Below are 23,843 nucleotides of genomic sequence, written 5' to 3'. Positions count from 1 at the left end.
GATTAAAAACACATATACTTACATATATGCACTTGTTTAAAAAAAAAAAAGATGGGAACCTACACTATAGATTGCTTGTATATATAAAGATTGTTTTTATTGTCAGCAATATAAAGATTGCTGACATCACATTACATTCTGAACTCTTCCCAGGATCATGGTGGGTTTTTTTGTTCTTTTGGGGGCGAGTCTTTTTTTTTTTTAACATCTTTATTGGAGTATAACTGCTTTACAATGGTGTGTTAGTTTCTGCTTTATAACAAAGTGAATCAGTTATACATATACATATATCCCCATATCTCTTCCCTCTTGCGTCTCCCTCCCGATCATAGGGTTTTGACTTAAACAAAAATTGTAAGAATACATGATGAGGGGCGGAGTCAAGATGGCGTATTAGGAGGATTTGGAATTCGCGTCTCCTCACAACTAGGGTACCTACCAGGCACCGGAGGGGAACCATGGACACCTAAGGGGACGGGAGGTACCCCCAGCGGCCGGGTAGGACGTGGGTCGTGGGGGGAGTGCAGGGGGAGAAGTGGAGGCGGGACGGGAGTGGCGCCCGAGGGGCGGCTGGGGGAGGGGAAGGGATCCCACGCCCAAAGGGGGAAACTGGGGAACACTGGGAGGGCAGAGGATCCAAAGGGAGCGTGGCCAGGTTTCCCCTGCCCACTTAGGCCCTCAGGAACCTGCTGAGATCCCAGGCCTGATACTCTGCCCACCTAGGCCCCCTCCAGCCACGCGGGTCCTGAGGGAGTGGGAGGGAGGGAAGGGGGAGCAAAAGTAAAGGCCAGACCTCCGGGACCAGCATCCCTGAGGGGTGGCTGGGGGAGAGGAGGAGTTCCTACACCCAGCGGGACCCACCCACAGTTAGGGGTCCAGTGGCGACGGGAGAGACCCTGAGGGAGATGGTGGGGGAGGGGCATGAAGGAATGGAAGGGAACGGGGCCAGCACTTTCCCTGTCCTCTTAGGCACCAGGGAGCCTCTTGGGCTCCCGGGCCTAATCCTCTGCCCTCGGAGCCTCCCTCCTGCTGTGCAGAGCCCAAGCCCCGCCCCTACACCCCCACACAGGGCCCCACCTCTACACTCGGAGACCCTCTCCAACGCTCTGGGCCTAAACCCCACACACACACCCTCACCCAGGGCCCTACCTTCAAACTCCGGAACTCCACACTCCAGAGGCCCCCCTTTCTACGTGCTGCCTCTCCCCTTCCGAGCAGGTCCTAAGCAGAGGCCCCGCCCCACGCTTGAACGTTGCCCCGCCTAGGCCCCACCCCCAAGGCCTTTTCTGGCTGCATGGGTCCTGAGCCTAGGCCCCGCCCCATGCTCAAACGTCACCTCCCACCTGCCTAGGTCCCGCCCCACCCTAAACCCCACCCCTGCCTAAATTCCACCCTGCCTAAACTCTGCCCCCATAGCCAAGGCTCTTTATTTTCCTTTTTTCCTCTTTTGGATTGGGGTTCTGTTTTACCTTGTTGATTCATTGTTGTTGATTCTTTTATATTTTTATTTTTCCTAATAAATCTTTTATTTTCCTAATTTTCTTTTATTCTTTATACTTTGTTATTGTTCTCTCCTTCTGGCTTGTCTCCCCCACCCTTTTTATTTTCTTTTTTCTGTTGTGGTTTTATTTTACCTTGTTGTACTTGTTTCAATTATAGTTTTATTTTTCCTAATATATATTTTATGTGTCTAATGTTATTTTGTTTTTTATTCTTTGATATTGTACTGCTTTTTTTCTTTCTTACTTTTTTTTTTCCATGCCGTGAAGCTTGCAGGATCTTGGTTCCCAGGCTGGTGGCTGGACCCAAGCTCCTGTGGTGGGAGCTCTGAGTCCAAACTGCTGGACTAACAGAGAACCTCAGACCCCAGGAAATATGAATCGGAGTGAGGCCTCCCAGAGGTCCTCATCTCAGCACCAAGACCCAGCTCTATCCAACTGAGTGCAAACTCCAGTGCTGGACATCTCAGGCCAAACAACCAGTAAGACAAGAATACAGCACTACCCAACAACAAAAACAAAAAACTGAAATGACAAAAAAATATGTTACAGACAGGGAGCGAGTTAAAAACCTACAAGACCAAATAAATGAAGACGAAATAGGCAAACTACCTGAAGAACAATTCAGAGTAATGATAGTATAGATGATCCAAAATCTCAGAAACAGAATGGAGAAAATACAAGAAACATTTAACAAGGATCTAGAAGAACTAAACAGCAAACAAACAGTGAGGAACAACACAATTACTGAAATTAAAAATATTCTAGGGCTTCCCTGGTGGCACAGTGGTTAAGAATCCGCCTGTCAATGCAGGGGACATGGGTTCGGGCCCTGGTCCTGGAAGATCCCACATGCTGCGGAGCAACTGAGCCCATGCACAACAACTACTGAGCCTGCGTTCTAGAGCCCGTGAGCCACAACTACTGAGCCTATGCCACAACTACTGAGCCTGCGTGCCACAACTACTGAACCTGCGCTCTAGAGCCCGTGCTCCACAACAAAAGAAGCCACCGCAATAAGATGCCCACACACTGCAACGAAGAGTAGCCCAGGCTCTCCGCAACTAGAGAAAGCCCACGCACAGCAAGGAATATCCAATGCAGCCAAAAATAAATAAATTAAATAAACAAATTAAAAATAAATACTCTGGAAGGAATCAACAGCAGAATAACTGGGGCAGAAGAATGGATAAGTGAGCTGGAAGATAAAATGGTGGAAATAACTGCAAGGGAGCAGAATAAAGAAAAAAGAATGAAAACAATTGAGGACAGTCTCAGAGACCTCTGAGACAACATTAAAAGCACCAACATTCGAATTATAGGGGTCCCAGAAGAAGAGAAAAAGAAAGGGTCTGAGAAAATATTTTAAGAGATTATAGTTGAAAACTTTCCTAACAAGGGAAAGGAAATAGTCAATCAAGTCCAGGAAGCACACAGAGTCCCATATAGGATAAACCCAAAGAGAAACACACCGAGACACGTATTAACCAAACTATCAAAAATTAAATACAAAGAAAAAACACTCAAAGCAGCAAGGGAAAAGCAACAAAAAACATACAAGGGAATCTCCAGAAGGTTAACAGCCGATGTTTCAGCAGAAACTCTGCAAGCCAGAAGGGAGTGGCAGGACATATTTAAAGTGATGAAAGGGAAAAACCTACAACCAAGATTACTCTACCCAGCAAGGATCTCATTCAGATTTGATGGAGAAATTAAAACCTTTACAGACAAGCAAAAGTTAAGAGAATTCAGCACAACCAAACCAGCTTTACAACAAATGCTAAAGGAACTTCTCTAGGCAGGAAACACAAGAGAAGGAAAAGACCTACAAAAACAAACCAAAAACAATTAAGAAAATGGTAATTAGGAACATATATATCGATAATTACCTTAAATGTAAATGGATTAAATGCTCCAACCAAAAGACATAGACTGGCTAAACGGATACAAAAACAAGACCTCTATATATGCTGTCTACAAGAGACCCACTTCAGACCTAGGGACACATACAGTCTGAAAGTGAGGGGATAGAAAAAGATATTCCATGCAAACGGAAATCAAAAGAAAGCTGGAGCAGCAAGTCTCATATCAGACAAAATAGACTTTAAAATAAAGACTATTACAAGAGGCAAAGATGGACACTACATAATGATCAAGGGATCAATCCAGGAAGAAGATATAAAAATTGTAAATATTTATGCACCCAACGTAGGAGTACCCCAACACATAAGGCAAATGCTAACAACCATAAAAGAGGAAATTGACAGTAACACAATAATAGTAGGGGACTTTAACACCCCATTTTCACCAATGGACAGATCATCCAAAATGGAAATAAATAAGGAAACACAAGCTTTGCATGACACATTAAACAAGATGGACTTAATTGATATTTATAGGACATTCCATCCAAAAACAACAGAATACACTTTCTTCTCAAGTGCTCATGGAACATTCTCCAGGATAGACCACATCTTGGGTCACAAATCAAGCCTTCATAAATTTAAGAATATTGAAATCATATTAAGTATTTATTCTGACCACAACGCTATGAGACTAGTTATCAATTATAGGAAAAAAACCTGTAAAAAATACCAACACAAGAGGCTAAACAACATGCTACTAAATAACCAAGAGATCATTGAAGAAATCAAAGAGGAGATCAAAAAATACCCAGAAACAAATGGCTATGAAAACACGACAACTCAAAACCTATGGGATGCAGCAAAAGCAGTTCTAACAGGGAAGTTTATAGCAATACAACCCTACCTCAAAAAACAAGAAAAACCTCAAATACACAACCTAACCTTACACCTAAAGCAATTAGAGAAAGAAAAACAAAAAAACCCCAAAGTTAGCAGAAGGAAAGAAATCATAAAGATCAGAACTAAATGAAAAAGAAATGAAAGAAACGATAGCAAAGATCAATAAAACTAAAAGCTGGTTCTTTGAGAAGATAAACAAAATTGATACACCATTAGCCAGAATCATCAAGAAAAAAGGGAGAAGACTCCAATCAATAGAATTAGAAATGAAAAAGGAGAAGTAACAACTCACACTGCAGAAATACAAAGGATCAGGAGAGATTACTATAAGCAACTATATGCCAATAAAATGGACAACCTGGAAGAAATGGACAAATTCTTAGAAAAGCATAACCTCCCGAGACTGAACCAGGAAGAAATAGAAAATATAAACAGACCAATCACATGCACTGAAATTGAAACTGTGATTAAAAATTTTCCACAAACAAAAGCCCAGGACCAGATGGCTTCACAGGTGAATTCTATCAAACATTTAGAAAAGAGCTAACACCTATCCTTCTCAAACTCTTCCAAAATATAGCAGAGGGAGGAACACTCCCAAACTCATTCTACGAGGCCACCATCACCCTGATACCAAAACCAGACAAAGATGTCACAAAGAAAGAAAACTACAGGCCAATATCTCTGATGAACATAGATGCAAAAATCCTCAACAAAGTACTAGCAAACAGAATCCAACAGCACATTAAAAGGATCATACACCATGATCAAGTGGGGTTTATCCCAGGAATGCAAGGATTCTTCAATATACGCAAATCAATCAATGTGATACACCATATTAACAAACTGAAGGATAAAAACCATATGATAATCTCAATAGATGCAGAAAAGCTTTTGACAAAATTCAACACCCATTTATGATAAAAAGTCTCCAGAAAGTAGGCATAGAGGGAACTTACCTCAGCATAATAAAGGCCATATATGACAAACCCACAGCCAACATCATTCTCAATGATGAAAAACTGAAACCATTTCCTCTAAAATCTGGAAAAAGACAAGGTTACCCACTCACATCACTATTATTCAACATCGTTTTGGAAGTTTTAGCCACAGCAACCAGAGAAGAAAAAGAAATAAAAGGAATCCAAATTGGAAAACAAGAAGTAAAACTGTCACTGTTTGCAGATGACATGGTACTATATATACATAGAGAATCCTAAAGATGCTATCAGAAAACTACTAGAGCTAATCAATAAATTTGGTAAAGTAGCAGGATACAAAATCCACAGAAATCTCTTGCATTCCTATACATTAAAGATGAAAAATCTGAAAGAGACATTAAGGAAACACTCCCATTTACCACTGCGACAAAAAGAATTAAATACCTAGGAATAAACCTACCTAAGGAGACAAAAGACCTCTATGCAGAACTATAAGATACTGTTGAAAAAAGTTAAAGATGATACAAACAGATGGAGAGATATACCATGTTCTGGGATTGGAAGAATCAACATTGTGAAAATGACTCTACTACCCAAAGCAATCTACAGATTCAGTGCAATTCCTATCAAACTACCAATGGCATTTTTCACAGAAGTAGAACAAAAAATTTCACAATTTGTATGGAAACACAAAAGAACCTGAATAGTCAAAGCAATCTTGAGAAAGAAAAATGGAACTGGAGGAATCAGGCTCCCTGACTTCAGACTATACTACAAAGCTACAGTAATCAAGACAGTATGGTACTGGCACAAAAACAGAAAGATAGATCAATGGAACAGGATAGAAAGCCCAGAGATAAACCCAGGCACATATGGTCACCTTATCTTTGATAAAGGAGGCAAGAATATACAATGGAGAAAAGACAGCCTCTTCAATAAGTGGTGCTGGGAAAACTGGACAGCTACATGTAAAAGAATGAAATTAGAGCACTCCCTAACACCATACACAAAAATAAACTCAAAATGGATTAAAGACCTAAATGTATGGCCAGACATTATAAAATTCTTAGAGCAAAACATAGGAGGAACACTCTATGACATAAATCACAGCAAGATCCTTTTTGACCCACCTCCTAGAGAAATGGAAATAAAAACAAAAATAAACAAATGGGACCTAATGAAACTTCAAAGCTTTTGCACAGCAAAGGAAACTATAAACAAGATGAAAAGACAACCCTCAGAATGGGAGAAAATATTTGCAAATGAAGCAACTGACAGAGGATTACTCTCCAAAATATAAAAGCAGTTCATGCAGCTCAATATCAAAAAAAACAAACAACCCAATCCAAAAATGGGCAGAAGACCTAAACAGACATTTCTCCAAAGAAGACATACAGATTGCCAACAAACACATGAAAGGATGCTCAACATCACTAATCTTTAGAGAAATGCAAATCAAAACTACAATGAGGTATCACCTCACACTGGTCAGAATGGCCATCATCAAAAAATCTACAAACAATAAATTCTGGAGAGGGTGTGGAGAAAAGGGAACCCTCTTGCACTGTTGATGGGAATGTGAATTGATACATCCACTATGGAGAACACTATGGAGGTTCCTTAAAAAACTAAAAATAGAAGTACTATATGACCCAGCAATCCCACTACTGGGCATATACCCTGAGAAAACCATAATTCAAAAAGAGTCATGTACCACAACATGCATTGCAGCACTATTTACAATAGCCAGAACATGGAAGCAAGCTAAGTGTCCATTGACAGATGAATGGATAAAGAAGATGTGACACATATATACAGTGGAATATTACTCAGCCATAAAAAGGAACAAAATTGAGTTATTTGTAGTGAGGTAGATGGACCTAGAGTCTGTCATACAGAGTGAAGTAAGTTGGAAAGAGAAGAACAAATACTGTATGGTAACACAGATATATGGAATCTAAAAAAAAAAGGTTCTGATGAACCTATTGGCAGGACAGGAATAAAGACACAGACATGGAGAATGGACTTGAGGACATGGGGAGGGGGAAGGGTAAGCTGGGACGAAGTGAAAGAGTAACACTGACATATATACATTACTACATATAAAATAGATAGCTAGTGGGAAGCAGCTGCATAGCACAGGGAGATCAGCTCAGTGCTTTGTGACCACCTAGAGGGGTGGGATAAGGAGGGTGGGAGGAAGACTCGAGAGGGAGGGGATATGGGGGATATACCTATGCATTTGGCTGATTCACTTTGTTATACAGCAGAAACTAACACAACATTGTAAAGCAATTATACTCCAATAGAGATGTGTAAAAAAAAGAAATAGATGATGGCAGGCCCCATATTTCCTAAATTAACTGATCAGGGGAACAGAAGTGCTTCTGTGTTCCTATTCCACTGTTTGGACTTGAATGAGGTCTGAACTTAATAGGGTTGGCAGGAGGAACCACTGGAAATTCTTAACCAACAGAGTGACAGGACAAGACTTCAAAAAGAGGCATAAGCAGTAAAGAGAAAGACAGAGTAGGAGAGACAGGGAGGCTGTTAAGAGGGACTTAGGCCAGAGGAGATGCATGTGCAGACCTAGAAGAACCTGTAGCCATGACCCTCCACTGTCTGATCTCACTAACTCTCCCTCATGCATTTGAACTCTGCTCTTTCTGTTTCCCTAGTGGTTCCACTTACGCCCTGCCCCTTCTTTCTCTGTGCCCCTGCTTAGAATGTCCTTGTCCATCCCATCTGTCTATCCATATTCTACACATTTTTCAAGACCAGCTCACATCGCCTTCCCTACAAAGCTTTCCCTGATTGTTTATTCCAATACACAATAATCTGTCCTCTGTGAATTCTCAGTTTTTCGTTAAAGGCAGGTCTACTTTTCTGAAACTGATATGTCCTTAAAAATACCTATAGTTTACTTTTCATCTTGATAATCCACTGGTGAGTCCCTTTCCCAGCAGGTCTCAGGAAAATGATCAACTCTAGTATAATTTTCATCGTTTCTAGATTCAAGAGGCCATCTTGTGGCAAAAAGGGTAAATGCATGCTTTGCAAATAGGAAACTCTTGAGGCCATAATAGCACCTGCAGGAGAAGGGAAATCTATCTGACTTTTGTCTTTTTGTTTTTACAGTTCTCCTTTCTGATACAGTTTCTGAAATACAGAATACATTACAATAAAAATCAAGAATTATCTGTGTAAACGACTGAGTCGCTTTCTAATTATTCTACCCATCTACCTGCTAGTAAGTTCTTTAATGGCTGTTCAAATAACATTTGCCAAACATCTATTAATACAATGCTCACAAGGTTGGGGTCTTGTAAGGTGAGTTCAGGTTTTAAAAGGGTCAGTTAATCTATGAAGGCAGCATTTCTCAGAGTGTTCCATGGAAAACTAGTCCCTAAAGTTGGCCTGAGGAAAAAAAGGGTTCCTTGGCCAAATTGGTTTGCAAAGCCCTGAATACTGTGACTTCAGCACAGATATTCCCATTGCACATTAATAAGTCAGAGGATCTGAGAAGTCCTGAAATAAGAGAACCTGTTTAACCCGGTTTATCCCAATGTTTGCCAAGCTTACTTGACCATAAAGCTCTTTTAAAGTTACATCAATTGGGCTTCCCTGGTGGTGCAGTGGTTAAGAATCTGCCTGCCAATGCAGGGACACGGGTTTGAGCCCTGGTCCGGGAAGATCCCACATGCCGTGGAGCAACTAAGCCTGTGCACCACAACTACTGAACCTGCGCTCTAGAGCCCGTGAGACACAACTACTGAGCCCGTGAGACACAACTACTGAGCCCGTGTGCCACAACTACTGAAGCCCGCGCGCCTAGAGCCCGTGCTCTGCAACAAGAGAAGCCACCGCAATGAGAAGCCCACGTACCGCAACGAAGAGTAGCCTACACTCACTGCAATTAGAGAAAGTCCGTGCGCAGCAACAAAGACCCAACGCAGCCAAAAATAAATAAAATAAATAAATTTATAAAATAAATAAAATAAAGTTACATCAATTAACATTCTGCAGAACGATTGTTTCAGTGTTCCACGCACTTAGAAAACACTGCCTTGAGGTAATTTAGCTCAGGGTTTTTTGAATGGAGCTGAGATTTTATCAAAAGATAACGTAAAATGTGCCAAACCCACATTCCCACTGCTTCAAGTCCTTTGCTGAACCAGGTTGGGTATTAAAAGAATAAAATCCAACTCCTACCTCCTCCATAGTAAAAATAGCAAAGACTCATATACGCTTACTTTGTGCCAGGCACTATTCTAAGTATGTCACATATTTAATCCTCATAATAATAACATCTGCATGACACTTAAATACTATCTTCCATTACTCCATTTTACAAGCAAGGTAACTGAGGAACAAAGAGGATAAGTAACTTGCCCGAGGTCGCTGGTTAGCAAAGAGTAGAGTGGGCATTTGAACCAAGGCAGGTTGGCTCCTGAGTCTGTGTTCTTACCCAGGAAGCCCCCCTACCACACCAACCCGCCAGCCCTTGTCTTAGAGCAAACACTCAGCTCCATGCTGCCCTTGGAATTGCTTTCCATGGATGGTGAACAGTGTGGAGCAACTTCAGGAACACTGTCATATTCCAGATGGGGGAAAAAAGGCACAGACAGGACCAAAGTCAGCCTTTCTCTACTCGGGCTCCCACTTCCACCCTCTTGCTGTGTGTGGACACAGAGATTTAGCAGTTGAGCATCACCTGATTGGCCTGCCTGCCAACCATGGGGGGTGGAGAGGGACTCATTTCTCTGGTCTGAGACTGGTGGTGATGTGGAAAGAATGAGCCATTTTCTCAATAAAATTTAAATCCCCAACACCAAAAAGAGAACTGTCTGATAAAACCGTTTCAAAGTAAGTGGACTGAGAAACGTTTTTGTGTTAAAGATGATACAATTCATCATATTTACCCTGAGAAAAGGGCCATTTCCAAAATTGTGATGTTAAGGTATTATGAAAAAGGCCACATTTTGTAATTGAAGATCTTACATGGTCAGTCCAGGGGAGAAAATAAATCAGATTACTCAATAACAAAGTTTGTTCAGAAGTGCAGTGTTATAATTGGTCACCAAAATGCAGTGCCTCTGAAATTTTGGCAAAAAAATTCAAATCCTTCAATGACTTAGATAATAAAAGAATGCTTAAGTACAGTTGCAGTGATTTCATTTTCTGACTTTAAAAAGCCATCACTTTTTTAAAAACTCATAAAATATGCCCCACACACATTCTGATTTTCCTGAGGTGACCCTCAAACAAAACTAAATCTTCCACACTGGAGCAGAGGAATTGGACCCTGAAGACTCTTGGGGTGAGACAGCCTCAAAAGCGCCCCCACCTAGCGCCACGAGACTTCTGGTAAGTTCCTAGACTCCTCTGAGCCTCGATTTCTTCAAATGGGGACCCTAATACTACTTCCCTTAAAATTTAACAGAAAAAATTCCTCAAGGTCCCTAGAACGGTCATTCCCCTCAAGAAGGCACTAGACTCATTTAAAACAGCTGTTGCTGGCACAGCTCAAGAAACAAGGATCAACTCCTCACTCTCATCCCAGCTGCCTCCTACCCTCCCGCCCTCATCAGCTTTCCTTCCTACCTCAGCACTAGGGTTGCTAGATTCTCAAATGTGGCTTTTAGTTACGGTAGCTCTCCTAGTGCACTGATAGCTACCATGTTTATCAGAGGAAAAGATGCTCTTTCGAACTTTTGGGAAAATACAGCAGCTGGTTGGTTCCTCCCGCTCTAAGGCAGGGTTTCTCCGTCTTGGCGTGATTGACATTTGGGGCTGTCCTGCGCATATGAAGGACGTTTAGCAGCATCCTCGTCTCCTCCCACTAGATGCCAGTGTGCTGCCCGGGAGGTCTCCAGACATTGCCACACGTCCTCTGAGGGGTTCTCCAGGTTGAGAACCACTGCTCTGACTTGAAAGTTTTGAGCCCGAACCCTGAAACCTGAATATTTTCTTCCTGGCTGAAAACTGAAATGAAAGGAAACTCTAAAGAGTAGCCTTCGGATACTTGGTGGTCTCTCTCCCTCTCGCAACTCCCAGCATATCAGCAGCCTTCATGTAAGTGCTCGCACATGAGGTAGGTGGCCAAACTCAAATGATTCCAGATTTCCTCCCCCTGCCAGCTATAGAATGGGCATCGCACAGGAAAGAGATCTGAGCACAGGTCGTCCAGGGAAATGCAATACTTTTATTCCGAGAGAAGGAAAACTGGGAAGAAAGAATGTTATCTTTATGTACATTAGCCAGCAAGCAGTGGGACCCTGGAAACCGTCTTTGAATGGCCTACACTATCTTCAAACCTGAACGGGAAAGGGAAAGTATCCCATGAACAGGGTAGCTTTGTTAATGAAGTTTTCAAATGCATAATGTGAAAAATATCTAGGTAAATGAGACAATAAAAGTATGTGTCTTGGGGCTTCCTTGGTGGTGCAGTGGTTGAGAGTCCGCCTGCCGATGCAGGGGACATGGGTTTGTGCTCCGGTCCGGGAAGATCCCACATGCCGTGGAGCGGCTGGGCCCGTGAGCCATGGCCGCTGAGCCTGCATGTCGGGAGCCTGTGCTCCGCAACGGGAGAGGCCACAACAGTGAGAGGCCCGCGTACAGCAAAAAAAAAAAAAAAAAAAAGTATGTGTCTAGGTTGCTGTGGGTGGGCAGGGATAGGTAGCGCACAAGAGATTTTAGGGCAGGGAAGCTATTCTGTATGATACTACAATGGTGGATATGTGACTTTATGCCTTTGTCAAAACTCGTAGAACTGTACAACACAAGAGCGAACCCTGATGTAAACTATGGACTTTAGCTAATAATAATATATCGATATTGACTCATCAATTACAGCAAATGTACCACACCAGTGTAAGATGTTAGTAACAGGGGAGACGGGGCAGGGCGGGGTATTGCTGGTGTATGGGAGCTGTCTGCACTTTCTGTTTTATTTTTCTGGAAATAGAAAACTGCTCTAAAAAATAAAGTTATTAACTGTTTTTAAAAGTGAGTATTTGGAAAAGCAGAGGTCAGAGAAAGAAAGGAATCATCTCTGTAAATATTTGTAATGTAACATACCCTTCTTGTGTTAGATAATGCAAAATCAAAATAAGAAGATTTTTTCGTCGTGCTTCTGTCCTCATCTCGCACTATGAACAAAAAAGAAAATGTAGGTGAGACGATAATGAAATATAACACTCCTTTTATAGCAATAAACCCTTGATGGTAAATGTAACCTGTCAAAAGCAAGAAGCATAACTTAAAGGCTGGAAGGCAGTTTGACGTCTCTAAGGATATATAAAGTTGTTTTCCATTGTTATTTTCTTCTCAGAGCTGCCTTCTCAATTGTAAACTGAAGGTACAGTGATTTCGATTGGGATTGCACTTGACTAGTTAACTTCTTACTGCCAAGCTAATTGGTATTTTGTTGCTTATCACCGCAAAGAAACAAATATATGCACATTTACTTGGACCAGGTGAAGGAAAGTGATGATAAACTCATGAGCCAGAAATCAAGATGTACCATCACAGGTACTGACTTGCTACTGCAACTTAAATTCACTCGGAGTCCCACCCAGACCCTGCACAAACGTGGAGATGAGTTCCAATAATCCATTCAGGGGGACCCGGCAGCTGAGCACTTAGAATATCCACTGAGTAGCAGAGGCCATAAAGGGGACATTCCTGCATAACAATGTACTTATTCAAACTGGATGAATTTGCACTTTTATTCACAGTATTAATGTGCTACATTATGTTACCTGGTATCTCAAATTCCCCTGAAATATATTCAGAAAATATTTACTTTCACTAATACTTCCCTTACTTGAAAATAACTTACATTTATCTAAGGAGAACACAGGTAAGAACTGGATGAAAGCAAAAAAGGCCCTTGAGTGGCCCAAATTATGTCATAAAATCTAGGCACAAACACACTGATGACATAAAAATTTTTCAGGCATTCATCTAATCTTTCTAAAAATTAATGTAATAAAATTAAAAGTGCATAGTTACTTAAAAATCAAATAGTACTATATTTTCTTTCATTTTAAGTTGCTTTTTCATTGTGATAAAATACACATAAAATTTACCATCTTAACCATTTTTAAGTGTACAGTTTCGTGGCGTTAAGTATATTCAAATTGCACAACTATCACTACCATCCATCTTCAGGACTTTTTATCTTCCTCAACTAAAACTCTATATTCTTTAGACAATAACTCCGTCCCCGTAACCCCTGCCATCACCATTCTACTTCCTGTCTCAGTGAATTTGCCTATTCCAGGTTCCTCGTATAGGGGGAACTCATTTGTCCTTTTGTGACTGGCTTATTTCACTTACAATAATGTCATCAAGGTTCATCCACGCTGTAGCATGTGTGTGGCTCAGTAATATGGTACTATACATTTGTAAGGAAAAGCAGTAATCTCTGTCCCACTCCACTGCCCCCTCCCCCCACTCCTGAGAGGCAACAACCTTAATTACTTTAGCTGTTTCTTCTGATATTTGCCTCCATGTTTTTAAACATATCACTGTTTTATAATATATGAATATTAGACATTAAACTATTCACTTGTTAAGGCAGATGAGCAGTAAGCTGCCTTACAGACCTCTCACCCTCTCCTCCCCTTACAGTTATAGCAGTATGCAGTGATTACATTATTATGACTGTGTAAATAATGTTGCTGAGTCAAAAAGTACTGTGGTTACTTTACCGTTTCTGGACAACATTATTTTCCTTGGAATGAAGAATTGCCTCATGTTAAAAATTTGGTTACTTTTCTATATACCTATTGCTAATTTTCAAATCCCAACATACCTCTAAAGGCCCCTCGCATCACTTTCCACACATCAAATACATCAGTCAATGTGTCAGTTACACTCCCCCCAGCCATGGCTTCCCTGAAGCCTCCACCCTCCCTCTCCACTCTAGGTTGCTGACTGTTAGGCCTGCTATGGGTGCTTATCCAGGGATTTCCCTTTGACACTTTCCTGCATTGGATCCCCTAGAAATGGAGTCTTCTTTACTGGTCACTGGTTTGGTTTAGTGAAGCACACATCCGCTAAAGTAAAGGTACACGGAGATAAATGTGGTTGAGAATTTGCATGCCTGCAAGTGTTTTTATTCTATTTAAAAATTTGATAGTTTGAAAGGGCATAACATTCTTATTCCTTTGCAGATAAAGGATCTTTTATTCCCAGGAAGCTTTTAGAATCTTATTTTTAACTCTGGTGCTCTGAAATTATACAACTTCGTTGGTGCCAGCCTTTTTCCATTCACTGTGCTGGCCGTTGACAAGCTGGACATTCTCATGCCTCCGTTCTAAAAGAAAATGCCTTTTATTTTTTCTGTGATAAATTACTCCCCTATGTTTTCTCCAGTTTATTTTTAAGAACCTCTATTAATTGAACGGGATATAACCTGGATTGATCTTTTATCTTTTAAGATTTTTTCTCCTATAGTGTCCCTTTTCTTTGTCTCTTTTTTCTATTTTCTGGGCAACCTCCTTGGCCTTGTCTTTGAACCACTCTCCAGAATTTATTTAGACAATAATATTTTTAACTTCCAAGAGCTTGTTCTTTTTTTTTTTTTCCAAGAGCTTGTTCTTATTTTCTGATTGTTCCTTTTTCACAACATCTTGTTCTTTTTTTTTTTTTTTAAGACATATAGCAGTTTCCCAATATTTATTTGTTTGTTTGTTTTTGCCACACCATGCGTCACATGGGATCTTGGTTCCCCGACCAGGGATAGAACCTGCGCCCCCTGCATTGGAAGTGCAGAGTCTTAACCACTGGACTGCCAGGGAACTCCCTTGTTGTTTTTTGAATGCACTATTCTCTTATGATTCAATGTCAGTTATGTTCAATATTTGCTGTTTATGCAGGCAGGTAAAACACTATTTTATAAAGATATCCATCCAAAATTATTAAAATAAAGTTTTGTTGCTTAAGGTAATAAGTTTTTATTCAGACTGCCAGAAAATAAAGAAAATGAAGCAACCTGTGTTTCAAAGAGCTTGTGAAGGAAGTATAGTAAGTACCACTTTTTCAGCGAAAAGGTATTCTGGTTTCTGCCACTCAAAAGGTAGTTATTGTGGTTGAGAGTCCGCCTGCCGATGCAGGGGACACGGGTTCGTGCCCCGGTCCAGGAGGATCCCACGTGTCGCGGAGCGGCTGGGCCCGTGAGCCATGGCCGCTGGGCCTGCGCGTCCGGAGCCTGTGCTCCACAACGGGAGGGGCCACAACAGTGAGAGGCCCGCGTACAGGAAAAAAAAAAAAAAAAAATCATTAAAAGGTAGTTATTGCTGTTTTAAAAAATTAATTTGCATTTTATTTATCACAGTTTTATACACATTTTGTTGTTGTTTTTGTTAGTTTAATGTTTTGCTTTGAATTCACGCTAAAATAAATGAAATCAAGTTCTCAGAAGTCTAAGAGAAAAGGAGATTTAAGGAAAATTATAATCCTTGAAGTAATAAAATATATAACACAAAAAATAGTGACTTAGACTGGGATAAAATATTTGCAAATGACACATCTGATAAAGAACTATTATTAAAAATATACAAAGAGCTCTTAAAACTCCACAATAAGAAAATAAACAACCCAATTAAAAATGGGCAAAAGAGATGAACAGACACCTCACAAAAGGAGATATATGGATGGTAAATAAATATATAAAAAGATGCTCAACATCATATGTCACCAGGGAATGACAAATTAAAACAACAAGAAGATAGCACTGCACACCTCTTAGAATGGTGAAAATCCAAAACACTAACACCACCACATGCCGGTGAGGATGTAGAGCAATGGGAACTCTCATTTACTGCTGGTGGGAATGCAAAACAGTACAGCCACTTTGGAAGACATTTTGGTGGTTTCTTACAAAATTAAGCATACCCTTACCATATGATCCAGCAGTCACACTCCTTGGTATTTACTCCAGTTGAAAACTTATGTTTACACACAAACTTGCACACTGAAGCTGCGGATGCAGCTTTATTCATAATTGCCGAAAGCAACCAAAATGCCCTTCAGTAGATGAATGGATAAATAAAGTATGGTACATCCACACAATGGAATATTAATCAGTAGTAAAAAAATAATAATAAACCACCAAGCCATGAAAAGACATGTAGGAAACTTAGATGCATATTACTAAGTAAAAAAAGCCAATGTGAAAAGGTTACAATGCAAGAAATTTTCACATATTGAGGTATGGGGAAGTCATTCTGGCATATACGTGATTTGGCTTGAATAGAATAGCCTGTTCTGCAGCCTATCAGACAAATTGTACGTCTGCTTTAACCATTAAGGAAAAGACGCGTTTAAAAATCAAAACGGAGTAACTGGTTCAGGCATCCAAAGTGGAGCCTGGTGGCCATTGTGGATATGGTTTCAGACACGTTCCTGCATTACTAAGAACTTGAATTTCTGAACTGTACCAGACTCAAGGACACCACCAGCCATTCTCAAAACAAGATCTGCTAGCAGCTGCAACCATTTTGGACCCAACCAATACTTACTTAACAAGCACCCTTACTTCTTGCCAGCCCCAATCATAACTCGTGATAAACACTTCATGTTAACTAGTTGTAACCTTGCAATTTTTGCCTTTACAATCCTCCCCCATTTTGTAGTCCTGCAGAACATAATTCAAATGTTTCCTGAGTCTGTGTCTCCTGGACTATAGTCCTCAATTTGGCTCAAATAAAACTCCTTTTTAGTCCTTTTATAGATTATTTATTGGCTATTTGTGTCAACAGCTTTATACTGTATGTTTCCAACTATATGACATTCTGGAAAAGGCAAAACTATGATGACAGTAAAAAGATATTGGTGGCCAGTTTGGGGGAGAGGGAGGGAGGCAGAGCACAGAGAATTTCAGGGCAGTGAAATTATTCTATATGATACTATCATGGTGCCTACATGTCATTAAAGATTTGTCAAAATCCATAAAATGTGCACCAGAAGTGAACTCTAATGTAAACTACGGACTCTGAGTGACAATGACGTGTCAAAGTAGGTTCCTCTGACACAGGAGGTTGATACTGGGGAAGCTGGTGCAAGTGTGGGGAAGCTGGTGCATGTGTGGGGAAGCTGGTGCATGTGTGGGGCAGCTTTCCACTCAATTTTTTTTTTTTTTGCGGTACGCGGGCCTCTCACTGTTGTGGCCTCTCCCGCTGTGGAGCACAGGCTCTGGACGCGCAGGCTCAGTGGCCATGGCTCATGGGCCCAGCCGCTCCACGGCCTGTGGGATCTTCCCAGACCGGGGCATGAACCCATGTCCCCTGCATTTGCAGGCGGACTCTCAACCACTGCGCCACCAGGGAAGCCCTTTCCACTCAATTTTGCTGTGAAACCAAAACTAATCTAAAAAAGTGTCTATTTTTTAAACTATTAACTGACTTTTAAACAAATATATCGGACTTAATATATTTAAATGGAGTCACCCTTCAACGTAGTTACCTCAGCAGGTCATGCTTTTATTCCATTGCTCAAAATATTTCTGAAACTCCTCTTTTAAAATTGTCTTCAAGGTAGATTAATGACCACAGTCTTCCCCAGCCCACATTTACAAAAATAATATGTGGCCCTGTAGAAAACTGGGACAATGCATAAAGGCACAAGAAAAAAATTAGATGTTTTGGTCACATTCTTTCCATCTTCTTACAAAATAGGCTTCTCATGTGTTTTGATAACCTGTGCTTTTTCTTCTTAAAAATATCAATACTTTGTAAATATTTTTCCCAGTTATTAGAAGTTTTTCTAAAACATGACTTTTAATGACTGCAGAGAATGCACCGTAACTTAATCACCCCTCAGCTGTTGGAGAGTCCTCTTATTTGAAGTAGTGCCTCACTAAATTTAAGAACGCACTTTATTAGCAGTTTTGACTCTTTCTAAAATCCAAATTTGCCCTCAAGGACAGATCTGATAACATCTGGAGAGCTTTAAAACTGTATGACAGGTCATTCTTAAAAACTGACCTTTGGTACATTTCTACCTCTGTCCTTGAAGAAACCCCTTTTGTCCGAGTGAGTTAAAAAACCGGAAAGCAAATTACCAAGACGAGTTAAAGACTCAAGAAGGCAATTACAGTAATCTTCTTTGCTATGTTTTCATTATTATGAAATATATAATTCATATAGAAGAATGTACAAAACATCCATTCATTTTTAATAATAATAACAACAACAAGCATCACCCTGGTTAAGCCCCAGAGCACCTTCAGTGTCTTAGAAACTCCCTCGTGCTGTTCCTTTAGGACGTTTCCCCTCTTCCCACCAGAGGTAACTTCCATCCTGACTTTTATGCTCATCACTCCCTTTTTCTTTATGGTTTTTACCAACTATACATCCGTAAAAAAAACAGTGTTTAGTTTTTACATTTTTGAATGTTATATGAATGGAATACACATGTATTTCTTGTGACTACTTTTGTTTCACAGTATGTAATTTCCCCAAAAAAAATCCATATCAGGGCTTCCCTAGTGGCGCAGTGGTTGAGAGTCTGTCTGCCGATGCAGGGCACACGGGTTCGTGCCCCGGTCCGGGAAGATCCCACATGCCACGGAGCGGCTGGGTCCGTGAGCCATGGCCGCTGAGCCTGCGCGTCCGGAGCCTGTGCTCTGCAACGGGAGAGGCCACAACGGTGAGAGGCCCGCGTACCGCAAAAAAAAAAAAAAAAAAAAAAAAAAAAAAAAAAATTCATGTCAGAGTAAGAGCTTAGGTATGATCCAGCTATTCCATAATATCTTCACTTCAATTATCTGCTTCCACAGTTTTTTTAGTCTGGGGGCATAATTTTAGTGTCTTACAGGGTTGCTCTCTAAGGCTTCTCAAGTTAACTCTTCTCTTTCTCAGAAAACAGAAGTATAGTTAAGTATTTCTTCATGGCCCCCCCAAGTACCTGGCATGGTGCCAAGTGCTAAGCACAGACTGATATTTGATAGGTCCACTAGAAAACTGTTTTTGTCAAACTACAGGTCATGAAATCAATGGGCTACAAGCAGCATAGTTCAACGCAACAGAATTATCACAGAATGCATAACAGGTAAGAAGGCTTAGTATCGCTTCGTGAAACTTCTGTTGTGTTTGCATGTGTGTGTCCACTGGATCCCAGTCTAAGACGTCTCACAGTTGGTCACAGTAAAAAAACAACTTGAAAGCCACTATACAAAATGACATCCTATTAAGATGTCCAACACTGGCAGTTTTCCCTCATCTTTCTGAAGATGCTGACACAACAACTCTTGGTGAAGACTGAAGCCTTTCTAATTTACCAAAATTAGCCTTGGTAGTTGAAGTCTCTATTTTTCTAAGTTGATTTGCCTCGCCTGTAGTGCCATCTAGTGTATGAGGAAGGGAAGTACTTCATGAAATTTAGGTAGTTCCAAATTACTACTTACATAATAAAAAAGATGACAATCATCACAAAATTTAGTCCAAATCAAGTTTTCAAAATAAAACTGCATATTAAACAAGCAGTAATAAGATTGATGGGATATGTTTCTAAATGTCCACATTCTCAAACTCATGCTTGGGGGTTAGACTCAGAACCGAGGTCTCTGGTTCCAGCCTGTGCCCTTCCCTGCATCAACTCCTCCCCTGCATTAACCCTTCCCATCAGTGTCCACTCCGGCCCCTGCACATTCACATCTGACCAGAGAGAAGCTGCTGTTCTAATCTGCCAAAAATTGTACCAAATTTGCCCAAATTAAACAACCGTGGTTGCCAGTCTTAGCTGAGCTCACATAGCAACAAATGGTGTCTCTTACAATTCCTCAAACATAATCTCACAATTTTAGTGACCATTTCAAAGCAACTACTGGCTAGACCTCAGTTAGTTAGTCACCCTGCGGCACCAAGAGGAGTGCGTCTTGTAGGAGATCATGCCTTTAATTCCTGAAAAGCACAGTCCTGCTGTACGTGAAGCCCATCCATCTCATTTGTACGCAAAGGTCTTTGAGAACAAAAGGATTTGAATTAAAGAGCCATGAAAGCCATGACTATCTCCAGAGGGACTGCACTCGACACTGACCAGGTCCACTTCCACCTGGTGTTTTGCAAACTGTGGGGTGCTCTGCCAGCCTCAGGTCAGTGTTTGGTGGGTACTTAACAGCTGTTAGTTGCTTTGTTCATATAGTTCAGAGACCCTCCATCCTTCACTCTGAAAGCACGTGCTTCTTCCTAATCTAAACACGCACTAATGCAAATGGTCCCTTATGACTAAGATGCTGAGAAAAAACAGCCGGGAGTGTTTTGCTTGTGCTCCTCAGTACGACACACACTGCACTGGCTTTGGCTGACAGCCCTGAATTTCCTAAAGGTGGTCACCTGGGTAGAGCCCAGATCAGATTTATACAACTACCACCATGATAATTTAAAAACATATTCATTACCCCAAAAAGAAACTCTGCACCCCTTAACCGTCACCCCCTGTCCTTAAAAGCCATAGAATTGCACACTTTAAATGGGTGAGTTAGACTCCCCTGGTGATCCAGTGGTTAAGAAGCTGCCTTCCAATTCAGGGGACGCGGGTTCCATCCGTGGTCAGGGAAATAAGATCCCACATACCGCAGGGCAACTGAGCCCCTAGTGTGCCTCAGCTAGAGAGCCCGCACACCACAACTACAGAGAAGCCCGCATGCCACAACGAAGATCCTGCATGCCACAACGAAGACCCGGCACAGCCAAGAAAAAAAATCTAAAAAAAGAATCATCTTAGAAAAATAAAAAATAAATGGGTGAGTTGCATGGTATATGAATTATATCTCAATAAAACTGTTTTAAAATGCATAAAACAGGGAGAGTTAGGGAGAAAAAGGCTAAAACGAATGTAAATAATTTGAGCAATGTTTTGAGTAATATAAAATAAATGATATGACTGGAAATAGAAATGATTTCATGCAATATTTTGAAGTTATTCAAAATGGAAATGGGAGGGCTGCTTATCACCCACACTGCTGTGAGGGCCTCCTCACCACCCTGATGGTAGAGCCTGGTCATGTCTTGGGATGCGGCAATGATGCTTCTTTACTTGCTCTGATGACTTGGCTGTAACAAGCTTGCTGAGTCAATGTGGCTACAGGGTAGACTCCCCAGACAGAAAAGAAAACACAAAATCATCTAGGCAGATATTTCCTTTATGTTTTCTTTCTGCTGTTATCACAACTTGCAGTACACAGAAAATTTGAAGAAACCACCTTAAGTAGTGTTAATATTTCCTCAGTTCATTTGGAAAAAAATAAACTTCTTTCAAAAAGAATCTCAAAATTTTTTAACACAGAAATTTAAAAATTTTTATCCAGATAATATTCAGAGTTGGCAAGGTGTGAAAGAATATGTACTCAGATACAGTTGGTGGAAATATAAACTAGTACAACACTTTTATACAGCAAAAGGAAACATGCACATGCCCACTGACCCCGCAATTCCATACCTCACCATTTATGCTAGATCAATTATACTATATTATAGAAATACTTCACATGTGCAAAATAATAAATGTTCAAGGACGTCTAATACAGCATTATGTGTATTCCCCTCCAAAATTAGAAATACTCTAAAATGTCCATTAGTGGTTAACTAAATCATGATACAGGCTTACTATGTATCACGAAGTAGATCTATATACACTGACGCGGAAAGATTTTGAAGACATTGTATTTTCTCTCCACCCACTTACTGTCTACTCCCAAATAGAAAGAAAGTGTGAATTAAAGGTAATGTTTAACTCTTTGATGTAAATCACAGCAGGATCCTTTTTGACCCACTTCCTAGAGTAATGGAAATAAAATAAAAAATAAACAAATAGGACCTAATGAAACTTAAAAGCTTTTGCACAGCAAAGGAAACCATAAACAAGACGAAAAGACAACCCTCAGAATGGGAGATAATATTTGCAAATGAAGCAACTGACAAAGGATTTATCTCCAAAATATACAAGCAGCTCCTGCAGCTCAATATCAGAAAAACAAACAACCCAATCCAAAAGTGGGCAGAAGACCTAAATAGACATTTCTCCAAAGAAGACATACAGATTGGCAACAAACACATGAAAAGATGCTCAACATCACTAATCATTAGAGAAATGCAAATCAAAACCACAATGAGGTATCACCTCACATGTGTCAGAATGGCCATCATCAAAAAATCTAGAAACAATAAATGCTGGAGAGGGTGTGGAGAAAAGGGAACCCTCCTGCTTTGTTGGTGGGAATGTAAATTGATACAGCCACTACGGAGAACAGTATGGAGGTTCCTTAAAAAACTAAAACTATGACCCAGCAATCCCACTGCTGAGCATATACCCTGAGAAAACCATAATTCAAAAGAGTCATGTACCACAATGTTCATTGCAACACTATTTACAATTGCCAGGACATGGAAGCAACCTAAATGTCCATCGACAGATGAATGGATAAAGAAGATGTGGCACATATATATATATACAGTGGAATATTACGCAGCCATAAAAAGGAACAAAATTGAGTTATTTGTAATGAGGTGGATGGACCTAAAGTCTGTCATATAAAGTGAAGTCAGAAACAGAAAAACAAATACTGTATGCTAATGCACATACATGGAATCTAAAAAAAAGGTACTGATGAACCTATTGGCAGGGCAGGAATAAAGACACAGACGTAGAGAACGGACTTGAGGACACAGGGGTGAAGGGGAAGCTGGGACGAAGTGAGAGAGTGGCATGGACTATATAGACTACCAAATGTAAAATGGATGGCTAGTGGGAAGCTGCTGCATAGCACAGGGAGATCAGCTCGTGCTTTGTGACCACCTAGAGGGGTGGGATAGGGAGGGTGGGAGGGAGGCTCAAGAGGGAAGGGATATGGGGATATATGTATACATATAGCTGATTCACTTTGGTGTACAACAGAAACTAACACAACATTGTAAAGCAATTATATTCCAATAAACCTATAAAAAAAAAGTAATGTTTAAATTTGACAAAGAAAAACTTCGATTAGTACAAAAAGTTTAAAAAGAAACATTTCTCTCTTCACCCTATCCACCATTGTTAATTTCTCATGTAATCATTCTGAAAGGGGTTTATGAATATATCAACATATATATGCACAAATTCTTTTAAATTTGCAAAAAATTTTATCATTTTATATATACTGTTGGGCATCTTGCTTTTTCCCCCACTTAATAATATGTCTTGAACATCTTTCTATGTGAGCAGATGCAAATCTACCTAATTCTAAGACATATGTAAGGTGAAAAATCACAGAAATACATACCCACACTCTTTCACTCATAGAAAAAGAAAGGAATAAACATCTAGATGTGTAGTTACCTCTGGGTAGAGGAAAGGGATGGGGGCACAGTGGCTCAATTTTTTATCCATAGACTTCTGAATTGTTTAACTTCAATACTTTGGCAAGTAAAGAGCAAAGAAACACGTTGGCTTGGGTTCAACTGTTCACAGATCAAAACATTTCCAGGCTAAGGAATTCCATCATCACCTTGGCAGATGAGCCATTCTGACATCTGGGTTCCCTCCCCTCTCCTCCATCAGTAGATATGGGGGTGGGGTGAGAAATGTCCTGACACTGATGCTGGCCTTGGGTGTTCCATTCACTAGGAGGGAAAGATCCAGACAAAGTC

The 23,843-nt window shown here is 40.5% G+C and overlaps 1 protein-coding gene across 1 annotated transcript in view; it reads right to left on the bottom strand.

Moving 5' to 3' along the window:
- The window catches only part of KATNAL2 (katanin catalytic subunit A1 like 2), a 95,990-nt gene that overhangs the window by 46,844 nt on the left and 25,303 nt on the right, over nt 1-23,843 (bottom strand). Inside the window, exon 2 of the mRNA XM_060029003.1 lies at nt 12,286-12,356. Within this exon, the coding sequence (XP_059884986.1) occupies nt 12,286-12,356 (71 nt within the window). The remainder of the gene's footprint in view (nt 1-12,285; nt 12,357-23,843) is intronic.

The sequence above is a fragment of the Delphinus delphis genome, chromosome 13, assembly GCF_949987515.2.
Source record: "Delphinus delphis chromosome 13, mDelDel1.2, whole genome shotgun sequence".
In the NCBI taxonomy this organism is placed as follows: domain Eukaryota; kingdom Metazoa; phylum Chordata; class Mammalia; order Artiodactyla; family Delphinidae; genus Delphinus; species Delphinus delphis.
Note: the sequence above shows the minus strand (reverse complement) of the source record. Positions and strands in the feature narration are given on the sequence as shown.